This window comes from Podarcis muralis, chromosome 2, assembly GCF_964188315.1.
Source record: "Podarcis muralis chromosome 2, rPodMur119.hap1.1, whole genome shotgun sequence".
In the NCBI taxonomy this organism is placed as follows: Eukaryota; Metazoa; Chordata; class Lepidosauria; order Squamata; family Lacertidae; genus Podarcis; species Podarcis muralis.
Genome location: NC_135656.1, coordinates 87,629,362 through 87,651,567, shown reverse-complemented (window position 1 = coordinate 87,651,567; position 22,206 = coordinate 87,629,362). Strand labels below are relative to the sequence as shown.

General features: G+C 42.2%; 1 protein-coding gene and 1 long non-coding RNA gene across 9 annotated transcripts in view; one reads left to right on the top strand and one right to left on the bottom strand.

Annotated features, from left to right (window-relative positions):
* NR2C2 (nuclear receptor subfamily 2 group C member 2) overlaps positions 1 to 17,715 on the bottom strand; it is a 39,831-nt gene extending 22,116 nt beyond the window's left edge. For 2 of the 8 annotated variants that reach the window (XM_077924989.1, XM_028719272.2), the window contains exons 1-4: positions 17,573 to 17,714; positions 13,511 to 13,594; positions 3,895 to 4,005; positions 420 to 620 (exon numbers count right to left, since the gene is read on the bottom strand). In XM_077924989.1, coding sequence (XP_077781115.1) covers positions 420 to 620; positions 3,895 to 4,005; positions 13,511 to 13,570 — 372 coding nt within the window. In that variant the 5' untranslated portion in view covers positions 13,571 to 13,594; positions 17,573 to 17,714. Of the gene's footprint in view, positions 1 to 419; positions 621 to 3,894; positions 4,006 to 10,167; positions 10,585 to 13,510; positions 13,620 to 17,572 lie in introns of those variants that run through there. The other 6 variants (XM_028719271.2, XM_028719273.2, XM_028719267.2 and 3 more) reach the window with 5 other exon arrangements.
* A 12-nt stretch (positions 17,716 to 17,727) lies between these two features.
* On the top strand, positions 17,728 to 21,752 carry LOC144327018 (uncharacterized). Its single transcript, XR_013391993.1, has 2 exons — positions 17,728 to 20,684; positions 21,316 to 21,752. It is a non-coding gene; the product is annotated as an uncharacterized LOC144327018 (long non-coding RNA).
* The last annotated feature ends 454 nt before the right edge of the window (positions 21,753 to 22,206 follow it).

The window sequence follows — 22,206 nt, the reverse complement described above, 5'->3', positions numbered from 1 at the left end:
AATTATTGTATAATTAAGTAAATAACCCTGCGAGGAGCTGATCAGTAGCCACCTCAACTGTGGGAGCACATTTTTTTCAGATAAAACAAGCAATCCTTCAACAGTAAATCATTTTAGATGAATCAGATTGTAACAAGACATGTTATAACTGACCATAAAGCATATCCATTGAATCAGTATATATAACAATCCAGGAAAAACTATATACCTTCTGCCTCATATAACACATAACTCATTCTCAGAAACAATTATTTTTGTTTAGCATTCATATTTATTTATTGTGGTGAATATGATTACTTTTGTTTCACGTGTACATCTTACACTCGCTGCATATATCATCCCATGAAACAAACATTTTATTTTTAATAAGCTTTGCTTAATGGCTGACACATATACCCTTATTTAATTGCTGTGTTTACCTGTATTCTGCCTGGCACAATGTTATCTGTGGTGGTAAAGATAAGTTGCTTGGTATTAGAAGCCTCAGGTGCAGCCAATATCACTTTCCCTGTTCCTGTTCCGTCTGGACTAGCCAATATAAACTGCTGCTTTGGGGAGACTGATGAGTCCACTGCTGTTACTATTTGGATTTTCTGCCCTGTTTGCTGATCTGTGACAATCTATAACAAAAATGGAAATATTTTATCATGTGAGATTTAACAATTTAGTAGAATCATATTTTATAACTTCATAAAGTGTTGTTTCCCCTCCACTGCTAGGTTATATGCACAGTTTAGCCACAAAAGGGTATAGAAGAAGTAAAAAATTTTATGTACATGTTATGTGTGACAACTCAGAATGCAAATCAGTATGGAATATGAATTGGCTACATCCAATTGGTGCATTTGCACAAGTGCAAAGACTTCTGATCCAGGAAGAAGTGGATCAGTAGAAGAGACTATTTTTGTATGTTTTCTCTCCCCACTACAGCCCACAATTCCCCCTGAAATTTTGTTTTGAAGGGCCCCAAAACAGGTTTTTCTTTTGAGGGAGGGGGATGCTGGACTGCAATAGAGGGGAGGAAACTGGCCTCCCCATCTCCATTAGCAGATGCCTCCTTTGGAACAACAGTGCTAGAAGGACCAACTGGATTCCACCCAATGCACACACCATCCACAGTGCACAAATAAGCAAGAATAATTTCTCTGGCGAGATGTAAACATAAAATACAGTTCCAATAATGAAACAAAACCTGGCAGTAGTTAATTAATAATTATTAGTAATAATACTGTCTTCTTACTAAGGATGAAACTGAACACATAGAAGAAAGAGCTAGGACCAAGTGACATGGATGGCCAGAAAGCTGCTGCAGTGCCTGCAATATCTGTGCCATGCTTGTCTTTCTGCCTGAGAATGTGCAAAACTACACCTGAACCAAGAAAACTCACACTTGCAGAGATACTGTAACTCATACTTGAGTTGTTGGGCAAGATGAGGAATTTCTTGATAGAGCAGAGTGGACTGTCCTGGAACAGTAATGCAGTGAGGGGTGCCCCTGGGAAGTGAGAAGACTGTCCAATGCATAAGACAAACGACTGAAGGAATAGGACATACAGAAGCAGGACTGTCAGAAGCCATGCTCTGTCATTGGAGCTGTAAAATTGATTACATGCCCCCATCTTGGACCCTGATTCTGGACCAGAGGAGCAAGAACAGCAGTTGAAGACCTCAGTACTTAAGGTAGCTATGTAAGGTACAATGTACAGAAGAATTCCTGTCACTCCTCAGATGAGGAAGAGAGATGTAATGGTGATTCCCTACTGAAGGGGACTGAGACAGTAGTGTGTGCAGCTAACAGGAGGTGTGCTGTCTTTCAGATGCAAAGTTTCACAATGCGACAGAGACGTCTTATAAAGCCTACTGACCTCAACCCTTTCCTGATGACTCATGGGGGTACAAACAGTACTGCTAGTATCAACACACCCTTGATGTATAACAAGGGACTATGAGACTCTGGGTAGCTGACGGGCCTTGGGGCTCAGGTGTTTTTTCTGTGTTTCCTTCCTGCTGAAGGTTGTGGCCCAGTAAGAGAAAGAAAAAAACTGGAAGTAAACCACTGGCTGCACATGTGGTGTCATCAGGAAAGGTTTGAATTCTTGTACCACGGTCTCCACTTTGTTGAAGGAGGACTTCTGGCAAGGGATGGATTGCACCTTATGGTGGTTGGCAAGAATGTGCTTGCTAAGAATCTTGTGAATCTGATCAGGAGAGATTTAAACTAAAATTTGGGGGGGAGGGAGACAATAGTACAGACGACAGGAGAACAGCTGGTACTGGGGATAGCAGCTTCACTAATGCACAGGAAAATGAGGTGGTGCTATAGCAACCTGTCAAAGGGCAGGAAACTATAAGAAGAAAACAGCTGGAGGGAATGACACATGGTTTCATTTGTCTCTAGACTACTGCACAGAGAATGGGAAGCAAGGTGAATTTGAGCTCTTAATACAGGATGGCAAATATGAGCTAATGAACATTACTGAAACCTAGTGGGATGAGACACTTGGCTGGATTGCAGAAATTGAGGAGTATAACCTATTCAAAAGGAATAGACCAAATAGGAAGGGGTGAGGGGTAGCATTTTGTGTAGTGTACGCTTGTGAAGAAATCCATGACTTGGCACATGCAAGGTGGATTGAGAGCATTTGGGTAAAAAATGTAGGGGCGGGGAAACAACAACAGTGACATAACTGTTAAAGACCTCAAAGCTAAACTGAAGACATTTGACAAAGTCCCCCATGGTATTCTTGTGGAGAAGCTGATAAAATGTGGGCTGGACAAGATTACAGTTTGGTGGATTTGTAGTTGGTTAACTGACCAAACCCAAAGAATACTCACTGATGGCTTCTCATCATCCTGGAAAAAAGTAACAAGTGGGAGCCACAGGATTCTGTCCTGGGCCCATTGTTGTTCAACGTCTTTATAAATGACTTGGATGAAGGAATTGAGGGGATGTTCATCAAATTTGCAGATGACACCAAACTGGGAGGGGTAGCAAATGCTACAGAAGACAGAATTGGAATTCAAGATGACCTCTACAGATTGGATAACTGGGCCCAAACAAACAAAATTAATTCCAATATGGACAAATGTAAGGTTCTGCACATAGGCAGAAAGAACCAGCTGCACAAAAATAGGGGACACCTGGCTTGCCATGTGAAAAGAATCTACGGGTCTTAGTAGACCACAAGCCTAACACAAGTCAACAGTGTGATGCAGCAGCAAAATAAAAGGCTAATGCTATTCTAGGTTGCTTCAACAGAAGTCTAGCTCCAGATCAAGGGAAGTCATAGTAACACACACTTCTGCCTTGGTCAGACCACATCTAGAAAACTTTGTCCAGTTCTGGACACTACAATTTAAGGATATTGACAAGCCGTAACAAGTGTAGAGGAGGGCGACCAAGATGATCAAAGTCTGGAAACCAAGCCTTTATGAGGAACGGCTGAGAGAACTGTATGCTCAGCTGGAATAGGAGGCATGATAGCCATCTTCAAATATCTAAAGGGCTGTCACATGGAAGTTGGAGTAAGCTTGTTTTCTCCTGTTCTAGAGACTAGGACCCGAAACAATGGCTTCAAGTTACAAAAAAGGAGATTCAGATTAAATATCAGGAAGAACTTTCTGATGGTGAAAGCTGTTCGACAGTGGAACCGAGTCCTTTGGAAGGTGGTGTACCTTCACTGGTTTATAAGCAGAGGTTGGATGGCTATCTGTCATGGATGCTTCAGCTGAGATTCCTGCATTGCTGGGGGTTGGACTAGATGACCCTCAAGATCCCTTCCTACTATTATTCTTTTAAAATAAAATTGTTTTATGATTGAAAATACAGTTTTAGCAGCTAGAGAGAAAAGTCAGATGATATAACCAAATTCACAGGTGGGAAAACCCTTATACCTGAATGCGCTGTGGTGAAGCTACTGAAGAATCTGTGGAGATTATCTGGATGCGTTGGGAAGGGCTGGTCATCACTGGAGATTCAGATAATGTTGTCTGTACGGTTTGTACCTATATTGAATAATTTAAAAACTGATTTAATGCATGGCAAACACAATTGTGAAAATGGTTAAAACTCAAATACTAAGTACTTCCAGCAGGAAATGTTTATCTGAAACAATTCACTAATACTCCCATACCCAAAGGACTAACACTTCCTCTAACAGGATGATCAGCCATGAAATCGGATGCCCCAGTTTAGGACTATAGATAAGATGCTACTTGTCTAGTGTTAAGGTAGTAAGTGTTGCACTGATCACCAGAAATCATATACAAAATTAAATATGGGGTAGTACTGATTGTTTGGGCATTTAAAAAAAAAAACATTCACAGACATTTCCATTTTTGAAAGGAAAGTTAGAAGTTTCCTTCTACAACCAACCAAATATTGAATCATCATGATCACACTCTGTAACAGTGAACTCACGACGCTCGAGTGCCTGAAAATGAAATAGGGTCATTTAAACATAAAGGAGTGGTTTCTAGATGAGGGCTTCCTGGATAAGCAGAAGTTTGTTTGCCTATTTATTTGAAGTAACAAAAATGCCTGCAAGGTTACAAAATGCAAACAACAGTTTGTATCAACAGAAGGGGGAGAAGGGAGGACCAACGGAACTAGAAGTTACTGAGACTGGAAGCAGTTAAGACACAGAATGTTGGAACATCAGTTGTTTGTGGGAGAAGAGGAAAGAAAATGGAGGTTCAGATTTGGAGCAGGCAGCCCTGTATATGGAGTATTTGGAGAAGGCCTTGAGGAGGCCCTTTCCTACCCCTGAGCCCTTTGCCCAAGAGACCTGAAGAGGACTGCAAGACTCTTGTTCCTGGCTGTATATGGAGCCCAGGACAGCAGCACTCCACTTAGGAGGTAAGGATAGATTGCGGCACTGTGTTGCAAATCCACTTGTTTCTTCTAATACTGAACTTGGGTGGTTCAGTGACTATCCTTTTGGCCATGAATTGGGGCATATAAAAATAACAACAATGGTTCTGCATACTCAGGGGGCTCCTTGAGTATGTAGAATTATATAAAACATTATTCTGATTCTCCAGATAATACACCAGCAGCCTAAATGGTCTATGTTTACTTCTTTCCAGAACCCTGGATGGCATATGGATGTTGTCAGCTGAGGCGAAAAAAAGAAAAGGAACGGGAGGAGGAATTGGCCAGGTTGAGATGCAAACAGCTTATAGGACTCTGAAGGTGGGGATTAGGTTTTCATGAATGTGTGTTGTGGCATTAAAAGAAATCCCCCTCCCACCACAATATGGGGAGGTATAGGAGTGGTGGAAGGAAAATGGCTACCAGTTTCCAGAAACATCCTGCTCACCTTATATAGCTATAAAATGCTTAGGTTCAGGGCTGGAAGCCTTAACCCTATTCCTTTTAACACTATAGAGTCCAGCAGGGAAAGGAACAAGGACTTGAAGCCTCCCTCTCAGAAGATTGACAGGGACAACACTCCTTCCCTCCCCCAGTTATTCTCTCCACCCCACAAGCTAGTAAAGGTAAAGGTACCCCTGCCCGTACGGGCCAGTCTTGACAGACTCTAGGGTTGTGTGCTCATCTCACTCTATAGGCCGGGGGCCAGCGCTGTCCGGAGACACTTCCGGGTCACGTGGCCAGCGTGACAAAGCTGCATCTGGCAAGCCAGCGCAGCACACAGAAACGCCGTTTACCTTCCCGCCAGTAAGCGGTCCCTATTTGTCTACTTGCACCCGGGGGTGCTTTCGAACTGCTAGGTTGGCAGGCGCTGGGACTGAGCAACGGGAGCGCACCCCGCCGCGGGGATTCGAACCGCCGACCTTTCGATCGGCAAGCCCTAGGCGCTGAGGCTTTTACCCACAGCGCCACCTGCGTCCCACCCCACAAGCTAAATATGGTCAAATTCAAAACAAGGCAACTTAGTGTTGAATGGTTTCTTTAAATGTAAAGGTTCATCATTGTTCCACCCGATGTGTATGTCTTTAAGGGGCCAGAGCAAGGGCCACAGCAAGATAACGAGACCCAGCTTTACAGCTGTGAAACATAGCAGGTGCTGCTGAGTTGCATTGATTAAGCTGTGTCAGCAATTGGGTGTAGTATATAAGGAGCAGCACCTAGCTCTCCCATTACCCTGGGGGATGGGTTGGTGGTTGGGTCATGTTTGTTTGTTGATGTATTTAGTGTAAATGGAGTTTTTGTTTTCCTTATTAAAACCTTGTTTAAGTTATTTTTGACTCCCTTTTTAATGCATGGTCTCCCCAGCAAGCTCTCTGCAGCACTACCATACTGCAAAAAGCCAACACTTAGAACTATGCTTCTTCCTGCTTGTGCAAGTTTTGCTAAATCAGTGTGTGACATGCAAACACAGCCACTGCACCTTACAGGTTGGCGTGTTTTTGTCACTGAAATCTACCTCTTTTTTCTTGCAATTACACACCTATGACCTGGGTTATAAATCTGAGTTATCTGCATTTTGATTTGTTTATTTGGTCCTTTGCCTCAGAGGACCTGCTGCCTGGCAACTGCCAGCAAGGGAAGACTGCTTCCATTACAATCCAGTTGCTCAGCTTGCCCGCCTTGCCTCAGAGGATTTCGGTGGGGCTGTTACCATATACAACAAGGAAGAACTAGTTTGATGGCAGGAAATGTTGCCTGAATTAGCCTGGCTCCATTAGGATAATTTTTGTATCCGTACAGTACTAGATTTTTTTGTTTCAGTACTAGATTTTTTTTGGTAGCCTCTTCAACAGCCTCTCAGGACTACTAATTGGATGTGGAAAAGAGGGCCCTTGCATAGCTTCAGGAGATGTACCAACTGTGCCCTTTTCTGTAAAAAGCAGATCTAATGTTGGTCACATAAACTCTATAGAAAGTTGCTTCTGAAAACTATTCAGGAACTCCAGCTGATACAAAATTTGGAAGCCAGAGTTTTGTTGCGGGCCCGTTTTTCAGAACAAATACTTTTCATACTGTTCAATCAGCATGGAGTGCCAGTTCATTTCTGAGCACAATTCAAAGTGCTGGTTATCACTTGGCGGAGGATGGAGTAGCACAGTGTGGAAAAGGGAGGATTAACCCATTGCTCCTCAACTGCTACCCACGAAATCCCTGTTTGCAGCAATTTAGTGGGGAAAAGCCCTTTTGTGCAAATGATCCTCCACAAGCATAATTTCCTTGTTGGAAATGGGCGGGATTGAAAAGGGGCCAGGGATTCCCCACCTGTGCCCCCAATGGTTGAAACCAGGACACATGAAGGATAGTTTAGTTCCAACATGAGCCTGCTTGCCATATTCATCAGAGGCCCTGCTTTGCATCCAATTGCCACTGAAGACTAAGTGGTCAGGGCATGAGAGGGGCCTTTTCAACTGCACAGCTGGGCTGTGCAACTCCCAGTTCCAGGAGGCTCACACTGCCCCATCTTTACCAGTGTTTTGGTGTGCTGCAAATTTTTGTTTTGCTGTATTTTTAGTTTGATTTAGTTTCTTTCTGCCTTCTATGAATTTAGCTGCTATTTTGTTCACTTGTTTAATTATTCTACAAACTGTATATTGCCTTAACTGATGTTTGTGAGCCACCATAGGCAGGATATTAGGGGGGGGGGGGTTAAATAAAAGACCTCTCTATGGGATCCCTGTCAGTGGAGGACAGGCCATTCACCATCACATTGGTGTGCAATTGCAGCAGTTTACTCCTGCTCTGCTAGGCACTAATGGAAGTCATTCACTTTTATGGGAGAAAGAAAAAATGGATACTAAGGGTTATTGCTTAGGTTGTGCAAACAAGCCGCTGGTAAATGTAGCTTCTGGCATCAGTGACGGGTCCAACCCTTCACCCATCTGTAGTTGCAGCCTGCTTTCTTTCACCATACGAAAGTAATTGAGCCTCAGAATCATGCACTCCCTCCTCCACAGCATGCTCAGATTCTTTCAATCGCCTGCTTAGTTCAGATGTTCACGGCAAACTATGGTTTGTCATGACTAATAGCACACTCCTGTACAGATGTATTCAGGAGTAAATCTCATTGAGTTCAATGAGGTTTATTCCCAAAGAAGTGGGTATAGATAGGACTGCAGCCAAAGTCGGGGATAGCATAAGGAGAAGGGAGCATGCAAGACCAAGACTAGTGTATATAATGCCAAACAACAACTTGGTACTGCATCTGAACCGAGCCATTGTGAAAGAACCATTTTTTCTATGTAAGAGAATTTAGGGCAAAAGAAAGAATGAGAGAGAGACACAGAGAGACTCCTCAGACAGACATGTCTTACAAATATGACAATATAAAGCATTTTGTAGCTATTATTTTGCAAATTCGGAATATGCATCTAGCAGTCAACCAAACAGAAAGTTCTGGCCATTTGTCATCAAATAAGTGATCTTGCTCAGTGTCCTTTCACACACAAGACAAACAGAAATTCTTACGTTCACAATTGTTCCCTTAAGCAAATATAAATTCTACAGAACAAAAAGCATGTAAAGACAAAACAATCCCTATCCAGGCTCAAGGTTCTTGTGTTAATTTACAATGCCCTTAATACCTTGGGTCCAGGATACCTCAAGGACCACCTGATCCGTTATTTCTTGAAGACACCACTAAGGTCTTTGGGGGAGTCACTGCCAGTGATTCACCATGGCTTTTATACACAGCTTGTATCTACCAGCAGCCATGCATTCAGAATTGTGGTCCCATTTTATGGAACTCCCTTCCAACTGAGGTAAAGACAGGTTACCTCCCTTCTGAACTTCCAGTGCCTACTGGAGGCTTTTCTTTTTGTACCTGGAAGGTATTCTGAATTAATTTTATTTTTATATTTTTAACCAATGTTTATTTATATAGCATTGTGTTCCTTTTACACCACATTGAGACTATTGTAATTAAACAGTGCATAAATAAAAATAAATACAAAGGAATGATATTTTAATATGAAACACATGCAACAGCGTTATCTGGTTACTAATTATTTTTTACATTAAGAACACAATTAACTAATTATTATTTCCCAAGAAAAATATCCTCAGAATGTCACTTGTAGTCTTACAGCTACAGGGAGTATCATGGGGAAAGCACACAAAGCCACCATATTAAAATTTTATGCAAAATGTGTTAATTAGGTAAACACAAATGAAACATACAAGTGGTTTGCAGCTCCTCAGCTTGGTCCTTGGTGCTGTACTGCCTACAGATCTTAGATGAAACAGACCAGCTATGTACATAAACAGGTGATATCCAATAATGTCATACTCAGAACAGGCCCCCCCAGTAATCAATGTTACTCTGTGTATGACTAACATTAGCTATCACCCACACAATAAAATGGTATAAGACTCGCAGAATGCTATTGTTATCCATAAGGAAAGAACATATGCTGAAAGTTCAAAAGCCCAATGCAAGAGCTTTCTGTTTAAAAGCTAACTTTGCATTTTTGACACTGACAAAATATAGCAAATGTTGAGAAGATGCTGCATCATGTAAAAAAAAAAAAAAAAAAGGACATTTAACTTTAAATATTTAACTCCACTTTTAAAGCTACCCAACATGTTCTAACTAATTTATTTTGAATCCTATATATCTGTAGTTCTACAACTATTACAGTCAGTACCCATCGGTTTCTCTTTAAATCTCACCTTTATACACAGGTCAGAAAAAGGTTAGTCATCTGCAGCATTTGGCAATAGGTAGGGTAAACAGTTTACTTGGTATCAGATTTATTCCTACTCTGAAATTTTAACCTGTAATAACCCTTAATTTCTGTTGAGCAAAAGGCAGTATATTCTAGTTTATCAGGAAATACAAACTAAATCTTAATACGCTTGTTGTAGAAACTGCTATAAACTGTGGATTAAAATTCTGTGCTAAAATACTGTACATACTATCTAAAGAGAACAAGTAGTGCTAATTATTCAAACTATTAATTAGAAGTCAGCTTCCAGATAAATGGCCATTACTGTGAAATTAGAATATTCTGAATTTTAAATCAATTTAAACTAGGAGCAGTATTAGCAATATACTCTTAGTTAAAATTGCTGTTAAGTTAAAACATTTACAAGGATTAGATAAGCAAAGTGAACGGACTATACATTTAACATAAATGTTTCTTATTAAAAATAACAACACTCCCATCTTCAATAACCTTTGAATCATTTGCTTCCTGGAGCCTCTCGCCTGATACTGTACAGACTCTAGTACTTACAGTGTCAAATCCTTCTGCAGCTTTATTTACATTTTTCTTCAGCAAAGATCTTTGGCCAAAACAATCGAAGAGAAACGGAGAGATCAGTTTTAGTCTGTTCCCAAATGTTTGTATCCGAGCTCCATTTATAAAGATTCCAATCACAAAACCAGACAGAATTGTTTAAAAATGCCCTCTCTATGACCCTGCTCCTCTGAAGGTCAAGTACACTATCACTCCCTGTAACCAAGGAAGCAGAATCGACGTGTTCCTGCTGTTTTGCCAGCTGCTGAAGCAGTTTGTCTAATAATACAATTAATTTCACTGGGGGAGATGCACCCAGGTTACAAAGCTTTTCCTTCTCTTTGTCTCCCCTGTGCCCAACTACTACTGCTCAATAAAAACTACAAAGTAGCAAAATTCAAGAGAAAATAATTTGTCCAGCTCTTGAATAATTTTCAGACCAGTAAAATGAAAAAAGGAAACTATTTTGTTCCCTATGGGACTTATTTTATCTTTACAGTTCATTAACTTAATATAGCTAAACAAACACTACATTCTTGTGCACCCATCAAATATTTTGCGCTGGAATCAGTTTTATTGCACATAATGATAAATCCATTAATTTCATGGTATGTGTTAGAAGAATTAAGGCTACCATTTTAATTCTCTGGAGGAGCAACAACAACAACTAGATAACTATAAGTCTTGTAAATTAACACAACACACTAAAATTTCCGAAAATCACAGAAACTTCTGAAAAGGTGGGCGGGGACCACATTATGTTGATTCAGCTTTTTTAAAGTGCTGAAACCATGACATTACAAAACATTATATGCAATATACTTTCACTGCATAAATTTATGCATAGCGTCAGGTCATTATTGTTCAGAAAGTGGTTAAATTAAAGATGGCATTTTCAGTGACATGCTTTGTGCTGAACTGCAATGCTTCCCCCCAGCACTGGGCGATTTACTGTATTATTAGACCAACTACTTCAGCAGCTAACAAGACCATCCTTTCCGAGCAAAACTCCAATCCACATAATGTTTATGCTCATTTGTACCTGAGTCTGTCCGCCTTCCTATTTTCAAGCACCTTACTGGTAGTTAGGATAGGCACAGTTTGGAAACTGACAGGAAGGGAAAGGTCATAGGTCACCATTGGTGACAATCCCTCTCCCACATGCTCAACGCAAAACTCAAAGTTCCCTGCACATTTTCAAGGGGTATATTTCACTGTGCCAACTGAGAAACCAATCTCTTGCCCCTCTTCTGCACTCTGGATTAAACAGAAGATTCAGGGGAGAGAAGCGTTTGGCTTCTGACTCCATATTTTAACTTGATAACAAAGATTCTCACTGCTCATGCCCCTTCCAAAGACCAAAGCACTGAGAGACAACCACTCCCCTGATTTTTCTATGTGTGCCAGAGGACTCAAGGGAAGAAAGAGGAGTATGGCAACCACAAATAATGGCAGACTATGTGAAGCCAATATATGTTGCTTCTTTAGCCATGGGATATATAGAGGTTTGAGTACAATATTTCACCTAGGAATAGAGGGTCATTGTTACATGAGGAGTAAGTAGATAAATCTGTTCTCACCCTAAAAGTTAACATTTTCTTTCTCTTCAAATGAATGGAATACAACAACATTCACCTGGTGGTGTCCTAGTGCCCACTCAACGTCAGTCTCCTCCAGTAATGCAAATAAGAAAATATAACATACATTCCAATAGTTTCATGGGCATTTTGCTAATCAGAAAAAAATAATGTATATAGATGTATTTGGTTATTCTGAACTGAAGACTATTTCAGAATTAACTCAGTTAACTGGACAGCTTGGCTAGTGATATTGAAGAGTAAAAATGTAGAAACAACAAATGCACTACTGTACATGACAATGTTAAGCACAAGACAGAAAACCCAAATGTAAAAAGTAGATGTTGCAATGCTACTGACAAAACAAAGGACTACAATAACTATATTGTGCAACAGAGGAAACTAGTTGAACAATGTTACTTCAAGGAACATTTCATTAAATTTTAACAAACCTTAATTTCAAATGCAGATTTAAAAAAACTGGGATATATCCTTTATTAATAAACAGTCTTTTAGCCTTAAGATATGGTCACTGGATTTAAATCTGAGAAAAATGAACACAGTATTTTCTCTAGATGATGGTGAGAAGGCTCCTGGCCATTTTAAAAAGATAGAGTAAGCCCACAACCTACACACATTTAACTTGTGTGCATTCACCTTTATGTGCATGGCATGCATGCACGCATGCATGCATGCATAAATGAATGAATGAATGAATGAATGAATGGGGCAGGGTTCCAGGGAAAATGACTTTGGCAATCCTACCCACCATTGAACCTAATGGGTTTTGACTATACACAATGTTGGCTTTAGGCACGATCCCCAGAACATAACCCCCACATAAGTTGAGGGCTTACTGTATGCAAAGGATGCATAAATGAAATAGAACCCTACAATGCAGGTTTAAAACAGATAATGGGCAACTACTTATCAACAGCATAATCGATGACCTCCTTGACAGAAATACACAATCACTTAACACCCATTCTGTAAACAGTTCCTGTATGTTATTATAAGTTAGAAGCCTGGTGCGGAAATAAAAAATGTGTTGGCTGGGACGGTACAAGTGGATGATATGAGATTAGACTAATCAGAAAAACATAGATTAGTTCACAGCTAACAGCAAGGCGGGAAGGTAAACGGCGTTTCCGTGCGCTGCTCTGGTTCGCCAGAAGCAGCTTAGTCATGCTGGCCACATGACCCGGAAGCTGTACGCCAGTTCCCTCAGCCAATAAAGCGAGATGAGCGCCGTAACCCCAGAGTCGGTCGCAACTGGACCTAATGGTCAGGAGTCCATTACCTTTACCTAACAGCAAATAGATCTGCTTAAAAGCATAAGAAATATCTATATGGATGAAGCAGCAGAAGCCACACTGGACATGTTCAAAGACTTGCACATGCCTACAGGTCTCATCTAGGCCCTTCAGCCAGGCTGCTAGGAATATGCAGGATATAGGGGGATGGCTGCAGAATTAAGTGCGGCCCCACATTTTTTTCACCCAGCAGCACTGTATGACAAGCTGTCATTAGAAGGTGGAGAAGGGCAATACCCTCTGCTCTCCTGGTGGACGTTTTGTTATATACAAATGAAGTTCAGTACAAAACATGGGGATTGAAAAATATCACTTTATATTTTCAAGTGGAATAACCAGCATTTTATGAAAAAAATCCACTTTAGATCTGACCATCTGTAAACAATAAGACAATTATATTTTCTTTTTAAAAACCAGTCAAGAGTTACTGTAATATCATCCTTCACTCACCTCAGCCACCTGCTGTGTCTCCACTATCTGCTGAGCCAGCACCTCCATATTGGTTGTCATGGTGAAGGAGGATCATTAGAGAACCTTTTTGGAGAGATGCCAATAACTTCTATCAGCAACAGAAAAATTAAAGCTTTTGCCATTTTATTACTAAGAACAATTAAATATAGTACAGTATACACCCCCGTGATAGTACTGAACACAGTTTCAAACGTTTCATTATAAAACAGTGGTATTATGTCACAATCATTAAGTTGCTTTATTCACGAAAAAAGTAAAAATAACATTTTTAAAAATAAAAGAGGTACTGAGCTCCATATATGCCATCACCAGGTTGCCAAGAGGACCAGGAATCTCTTATTAGTAACTGTATTTGTGGATGAGCACAACATGGAGAGGCCCCTCATCTCTTTCAAGTTCTTCACACACTGCAGATATGTCTCTTATGCCAAGCAAGAGACAGACCCCTGACAGATTCACAGCTCATGCCACCATGGGAGACACTCACATCTGTTTAGAAATATTATCTCGTCCATTGAGTATCTCCCAGCTCATTCAGAGCTTTCCTCCCAACCAAAATCTAAGCACCTTTGAATAGGCATTAATATTGTTGGTTATTGTGAAATAACCAAATCCTGTGTTCAGTTTGTGAAATAGGGTTAATTTTATCAGATTAATGAAATAAGAAAACATTTGCCACTTTCATGAAATAACCATCTACACTGAGTTCAGAAAGAAACAACCAGTAGTAGTCATTATCTGCTTTTGCAAGCCTTCACTAGCTGCTTAGCAAGGCCAAAGAAACTATGCTTCCTAGCTTCCATGCTTACTGCAACAGAGGACTGAACACTTCTTGCTTTCACATAGCTTTGAGGAAATGCAGGTGTATCCAACTGTTTTTGGTGGGATAATGGGAACTATAAAGTGACTTAACTATATAGAGCTAAAAGAACAAGCTGATTTCCAGATCTTTTCACACTACTGAAATTGCAAATTATCTTAGGATTTCACTTATTATAAAGCAACTAAGAAAATGCCTATCATTGTACTTTGTAAAGAGGAAAGAAAGCCAGAACACAGGCCTGTATATTACAGGATTCCATGGAGGCAGGCACAACACACTTTTCTGCATCATACACAGTGAACCTTTTTCACATTATTCTGCTTACCAAGGACCCACACATCTGTCACTAAACTGTTGCATGTTCCAGGCGATCCTGGAAAGGACTAAAGGATGCAGATTAAGTTCACATAGGTTGGTTATTCTAGACTTCACCACTATGCGTGAACTGACACAAAACATGCTGAAGCTGTGTGCTACAGGGAGAGATAGGAATGAATGGCAGCCACTCATTTAGACAGAAGAGTAAAAAGGTGCACCTGAGTTTGGTCACTCTTAAGTGACAAAGTATTCCAAAAGTAGAATGGGAACTAACATTTATATATGGATACTAGCTTTAGCCTTTAGGCCAATCCTCTCCCCAAATCTATTTCCTACAGATGCCAAAGCACCAGTGCGGTGACCATTGCTGAATTGTAGCCACCACCACCTCTTTAGGATGTCCTCTTCCACTGTGCTGTGTTGTTGCCAGGAGTGATGAAAGCAACACAACCACCTCCCACTGAAGAAGAGGTGTAGTGCAAGATGGACAGGTGGCACAGGGCAGCAGCTTAATAATGTAGATTGGTAAACATCACCACATCTTCTTGTGCACATTCTCTTGGTATAATCCTCCCTGCAGCAGCTGTGCTGGCAAGGAGTTGAACCAAATTCTCCCCATCACCCCAGAGAGAAAGGATGCAAACAAAACAGAGCTACCATAATCTGAAGAAACAGTCACATTCTTCTCCTCTTGCTATCATTCCATCTAGGCAATGCAACAGGGAGAAATGGGTCCAGCAGGACTAAGAGCAATTTTCCCTTTAAAAAGCTCATTTATTTTATTTATTTATTGAATTTATTTATATACCACCCTATACATTTATATACTGCCCTACACCTGGTCTCAGGGCAGTTCACATACATTCTGAAATATGGCAACCCTAGTAGTGTCATCACTAATGGAACTAGGAAACAAATTATAGTACAGTGGTACCTCAGGTTAAGTACTTAATTCGTTCCAGAGGTCCGTACTTAATCTGAAACTGTTCTTAACCTGAAGCACCACTTTAGCTAATGGGGCCTCCTGCTGCTGCCGCCGCTCCGCCAGAGCACGATTTCTGTTCTCATCCTAAAGCAAAGTTCTTAACCCGAGGTAATATTTCTGGGTTAGCGGAGTCTGTAACCTGAAGTGTATGTAACCCGAGGTACCACTGTAATAGTAATGATCTAAAATTACAAATTACATTTGGTTGAAGTAGGGATAGCCAATGTTGTACCCCCAGATATTGCTGGACTAACACTCCCATACTGGCTGGGGCTGATGGGAGTTATATGGAGGAAACTATGTTGGCTACACCTGGGTTAAAGGAATAAAGCACATTCAGTCTATAGTTGTGGCCCATGAGCTCCTCAAGATGATCTGTTTACTGAGCATTCATCCTCATTTGATTACACAGTTTATTTGTAAGAAAGGTTTATTCATTAAGCAGTTGTTCAGGTTTGTTTGCTGGAAAGTTTTAAGATGTACAGTACGAGTCTTCATTCTGATTTCCTTGTGATGTTACACATCAACAATTTACCCCACACTTCTTAGTGCATCTCCATGTCACTTTTCTAACTGCAAAAAATGAGGGTTTTAAAAGTGCATTTGTTGTGTCCGAGAGTTTTAATCCACTTTAATTGTGCAAACCCAAATGTCTGGTGACTGGATCCCTCCTGCTAAATATTGACAGCCTGGGTTGACCTGTTTTAAAACCAGTGACGGGTTACCTTTTGTGGAACGTATGCTTTGCATCAGTTTTCCTGAATTTTTCTGTGGTTTTGTGTGACATACTAAAATCATTTTCAAAATATATATTTGAAACATATTTGCAACAAAGTACATCACAGGCTTCTGGTTGTGACAATTTATACATTCCAGAAACACAGATGCAAAATTTGGTAAATTTCTGTTAGTGGGGACAGGCTAAGAGCACAATCCTACTCAGAAGCAAGTCCAGCTGAATTCAGTGGCGCTTGCTCGTAGGTAAGCGAGATTACGATTGCAGTCTGAGCTCTGACACGCAATTAAAACGGTGTTCTTGAATTTGCTAAAGGGAAGAGAAACATTCCTAAACCTTGCGTTCCCACAGGATACTGTTGTTCAACGTTTTTGTGAAAAATGAGGATTAATTCAGCCAGGAACTACGATGGCAGGAACGAAAGATTTGACGAGCGTCGCCCTCCACAGAAACCCTTTTCGCGCATTCTCCCGGCCCAACCAATCGGCTCTCGTCGCCAGCGGAAAGGAAAGCCCGCCCTCCCACCGCCACAACGGGTATAATTGGCCAATGCGACCGCCCTTCAGGCCACTTCCCCCCTCCGCCCCCCAATTAAAGTTGCGGGGGGGGGGGAGGAGAGATAAGGAGAAAAAGGCACTTGAAGCACAAGATGGCGGAGTTGGCAGGTAGCCAAGTCCAAAAGCTCCGCCATTAGTCTCCCCGCCTTCCCTAACGTTCCTTCGCCCGTAACTGGTCGGGCCCGGTCGCGGGCACCCAGAGCGTGGCAAGCGGCAGCCCAGAGCGGGAGAGAAGCGGGTGGTGGTAGTAGGGTGGGGGGAAGAGTCCGCTTAAGATGGCGACGGGCTGCCCCGTATGCAAAATACCCGCCGCCCCCTCCCCTCCGCCCTCCCGGTGGCAAAGGTAAAAGGGTCGGGTTCAAGCCACTGCCTCCGCCCGCTCAGACTCCATCTTCTTTTCTCCCTCACTCGGAGCCGGTGCAGTTTTCGCGGCATCGCGGCCACGGCAGACCCCGGGAAAGGAAACGGCGCAGCGCCCGAAGCCCGCCGATCTCCGCCAGCACACCCCCACCCCGCCCGCCCGCCCGCCCGCCCGCCTCCCTCCCTCTCCGCCTCGAAAGAGCCGTCGCCCCTCCGAGCCCGAAACGCGCCGCGACCCGCTAGAATAAGGAAGCTCATTTACCTCAGGGTTTGGCGCCAAGCAAGCCCGGCGGTGGCTGCCTCGCAACGGGTCTCTGGCCAGGCCTGGGTTGCCCCCCCACCTTGCGGGCCCGGTGAGGGGGGGGAAATAAAGGCAGGCAGCGGCACCGGAGGGGTTAACGTCTTGCCCTGCACGGAGCAGAGAAAGGGGGGGGGAGGAAAGGAGAGCCGCTCTGTTGTTATTATTGTTGTTTTCTGGGCGGGGGGGGTGAACGGGAGTCTTGTGCCGAAAGGTCAGAGTTCGTGACCCCGCCGGGCGCCGCTGCCGCCGCCTCTGCCGCCTGGGAGCGTCCCCTCGTTTCCTCTTCGCAGCATTACGCCGGCCGCGGCCCCCTCCATCTCTTCCCCCCACCGCCACCCCCTCCGCCTAATGAGGCGGGGCCGGAGCTGGGGAAGCGGCAGAGAAGAGGGAGGGGCTACCTGTGGTGGTGGCGGCGGCTTCGAGAGCCCGCGTGCCTCCTGTCCCATCCCACACAGCTTCCTTCTCTTCCCCCCCCCCCGCCATTCCAGCTCTGCGATCCTTAAGGTGCAACTGGCGGCGTCCGGGTTCCATGCGCGCGGCCTGCGCTTTGCAAACCGGGGTAACGGACTCCGGGCAGAGCTCTCCCTCGCGCGCCTCCTGGAACCCCGACGCCGCAGGCGGAAGAGCCTTAACCCGCCGGGCGGCGCCCCCGCCGTCCTCGCCAACGGTATCTCGCGTCTGTTTGAATGCGGCCTCTCAAGGGGCAGAAGTTCCCCTCAGGGGCATCCTGATCTCAGGCATGCGAGAGGTAATCTCTTCAGGTATCCTGTCCTCGAGCAGTGGTTCCCAAGTACGACAGTCCCCGTGTTTTTCAAAAGCCAAAGCCAGGGACTTTTGAAAAGTTCGATATCTCTGTGGGGCTTTTTGTTGTGTGAATGGTGCCACGGACCCCCTACAGTCCCCGGACCACCAGTTGGGAAGTGCTGGCTTAGACCTTTAAAAGTTAACAGCAGGGCTTTAAATTGGGCCTGGAAACTGACTGTAAGCCTGTACAGATGGCAAAGTAATAGGTTGATTGTATTGGCCAGTCCCGGTAAACAAGCTTGCCCCATTTTGGATCAGCTGAAGTTTTCTGCATCTTAGATTGACCCATTAAAAGTACTGCCATGTTTTTTACTGTGTCTGAAACTTTTTTAAATGCTTTTTTTTTTTTTTTTTTTTTTGCAAAACTAAGGAGAGACCCATTTAGTAAGCTGCTTAATATAAGTTTTGAGAGCATTCAGAGGTGTGGCTACCAGGACATTTAAGAGGGCACCTAAGATTTGTGCTTGGCTATGCGGTCTTCTTTATCTGTCAATCTGTAAAGTGGTTTCCTAAGTAGCATATCTATAGAAATTATCGTTAGGGTCCTGCCTCTTTCCTGTCTATCAGTAGGCGAGAGGCATGCATTGTGATTTCTGATGTAAATTTTGAATAAACAAGTTTTAAGTTTTAAAATCTAGTAGTGGATACCACAGAATTCTAACAATGGGGAAAATGTTTCCCTATATTACCTATTTCTCTCAATTGCTTTCTTTGGAAAGTTTTGTGTACATTATGCCTTTTTTCCACCTAAAATTTATTTTATGTTGTGGGGTTGTGTTGTCCTAACATAACATTTCTGTGAATGATTGATTTTAAAATTATATTTGCTGTAATATAGGCCCTTCAAAATAGATACATGATAAATGGCATGAGGTTATAATTTTTTTAAAAAGCCTTACTTCTCTGATAACATTCTCAATAGATCTGATCTACCCAATGGAGTTGAAAATTGCCAAGCTTTATGCTTTTTCTAGAAAACTAGTATTCTTGGAGTTCAAACAGAGCCTAATCTGAGGGCTGCTTGTGTGTATTCTCTTCAAGAGAACATCCCTCCCTCCACCTAGCTCACAAGGATAATTTATGTTTCCATTCTTGTTATGTACAGACATAAGTTTGTTGCTGTTCCTGAACTTGGCAAATGATGGATTGTTATTAAGCCAAGATATCAAACAATTATCCTAGAAACCAAGAACCCACTGCAAGGAGAGTTCTTACAGACAGCACTCTATTATAAAATTGATATTCTGCAGCAAAGATAAGCCACCAAATAGAAACAAATGCCAGCATTGTTTCCCTCGGATAATATCTGCTACACTATTAGCTCATTCACCTGCTTGTGTCCAAGTTGATATAGGCCATAACCTGCCAACAATGCCTTTCTGCTCCCTACCTATGACAAACAAGTTAGTCTCTGAAAGAAAACATGGGCATAAAAATTGATATAAAAGATGGCAATATTCAGAAATCGCAACATTTCAGTGTCCCAAGACCCTCTGCCACTGATCTCAAGTCACCATTCTCCAACAAAAGAACAATAAAGGTGTGAAATTGCTGAACTAGAATTTATCAGTGAGTTTCATTCTACTGGTTTAGGACTGTTCTGAAACCAATAAGTCCTCTCTTCCAGCAGAATGAAACTTTTTCAAGCCTCATTGTTGTAGGGGAAAGGGAATGGTTACCCCCCCCCCCCCCCAGCTTCATTATCCAGGAAGAGTACCTTCCTGCCAGCAGTTAGGCTGGAAAAAAGTTAAAATAATGTTTTCAAGCTCCATTGCCTGGAGGGGAATGTGTGTACATGTGAGTGGTGTGTGCATACACTTACATGTGTGTGATTTGTGTGATGCATGACCACCACTGGATGCAGCCCCCAGAGGGTTGCCAAAGAGGGCTGCTCTAGCTGAAAAAGCTCCCTACCCCATGTCAAGCAACCACAAAGTTGCATTTTTGTCTAAATCTGCGTGTTGGATTGAACTTATGTCAAGATGATAACTGACTGAAGCAGTTCAAGTTTTTATATTGGATGTAGTAAAAACAGGACAATGTGAAACATATTAAAAATCCAAACAATAGCCTGTTTGGCCTTTGTGTCACCAGAGGTTGGCACAAATGAAAAGCTCTGTAGACTGCCTATGGTGCATGTACATGGTGTGCTGAGGGCTTTTAAGGGAGAACATAATCATGGAAGTAAAGGCATATAACATACCTGATTTGTGTGGTGTGATTCACACCAGACAGACAACTGGTTGCATGATTACAGTACTTCCAACTGGTTGAATAGAATAGAATAGAATAGAATAGAATAGAATAGATTCTTTATTGTCATTACACAAGTGCAACATTGCACAAGTGCAACGAAATTGGATGCCATCCCTTAAAAACAACAAAAGCAAAACAACAACAACAACCAAACAAACCACATTCCAGCCACACCCACACCCACACCCATCAAACTCCCAGGTCACACTATCGAGTTACAGCATTCAAAAAGGCCACAGCTCTTGGATAGAGACTGTTTTTCAGTCTATTTGTCCTTGACTTGATGTTTCTATATCTCCTGCCAGAAGGCAGTAGTGCAAACAGACTGTGTCCCGGGTGAGATGAATCCTGCAGGATGTTGTTTGCTTTCCTAAGACAACGGGAACCGTACAGTTCTTCCAAAGATGGGAGAGGATGACCAATAATCCTTTGGGCTGTGGTTATGACCTTCTGGAGCACCTTCCTCTCCCTAGCTGTACAACTGGAGAACCAAGCACAAATACAGTATGTAAGAATGCTCTCTATGGAGCCTCGGTAGAAGGACACCAGCAGTCTCTCACTCAGATTGTTCTTCTTCAAAAGTCTGAGGAAATAAATTCTCTGCTGGGCCTTCTTCACCAGAGCAGTGGTATTTGCGCTCCAAGTTTGAGCTGTGCTTTATAAAACTTTCAAAAGATGTTTAAACAACTCTTCATGGTAGAGGATCCTACAAGTATAAAAATGCCTCTTGATAACTAATTCTGGTTTATGCATGGCTGATTTAGAGATGAAATATTGATCCTGTTTCCTATAGTAATTTGCAAATATAGTGTGGGGTGGTTGAGAGAGCTATAAGAACATGCATTAAATGTATTTTAGCAGGCACCTTCACTGCTCTCTTTTTGGCACCTGCTAAAAACATTCCTGTTTAGAGACCCAGAACTATTTTAATATTTTAACTTTTGTATGTTTTAAAGTACAGTTGTAATTTTTCCTTGATTCTACTGTTTTATCTTTTGTAAACTGCTTTGAGGTTTGTTTTTACAATCAAGCGGCATGTAAATTTTATGAAATAATAAACAATGAATAATGATGATAAATAGCCACAATGCATGGAGAGACATTCAACAGGATAGGGCTCATTCAAGAGGTGAGCTTTTTGTGTCCATGTCTATGAATACAGGCATCTCAACTTGCCCAGGGGTCATGTTCTGGGGAGAACACATAAAGACAAAATCACATATAGTCAAAAGACATTCATTTGGTTCAGTGGCGGATGGAATTGCCAAAGGTTCCCCCCCCCCGGATGCCAGCCTTTATGCCCCCCCCCCCGTTTATTTCAAATTGCTAAGTGCATAAAGCTGAATGCACACAAGTTAAATGTGCATAAGTTGCAAATTACCTGTACTATATAGCAGCCCAAATCTTACAAGCTGCTGCTGATAGTAGTCTCATATTAAGGATGTTTTATGCTAAAACCAACCCTTTGAAATATATACAGAATACACATAGAATCATAGAATTGTACGGTTGAACGGGATCCCAAGGGTCATCTA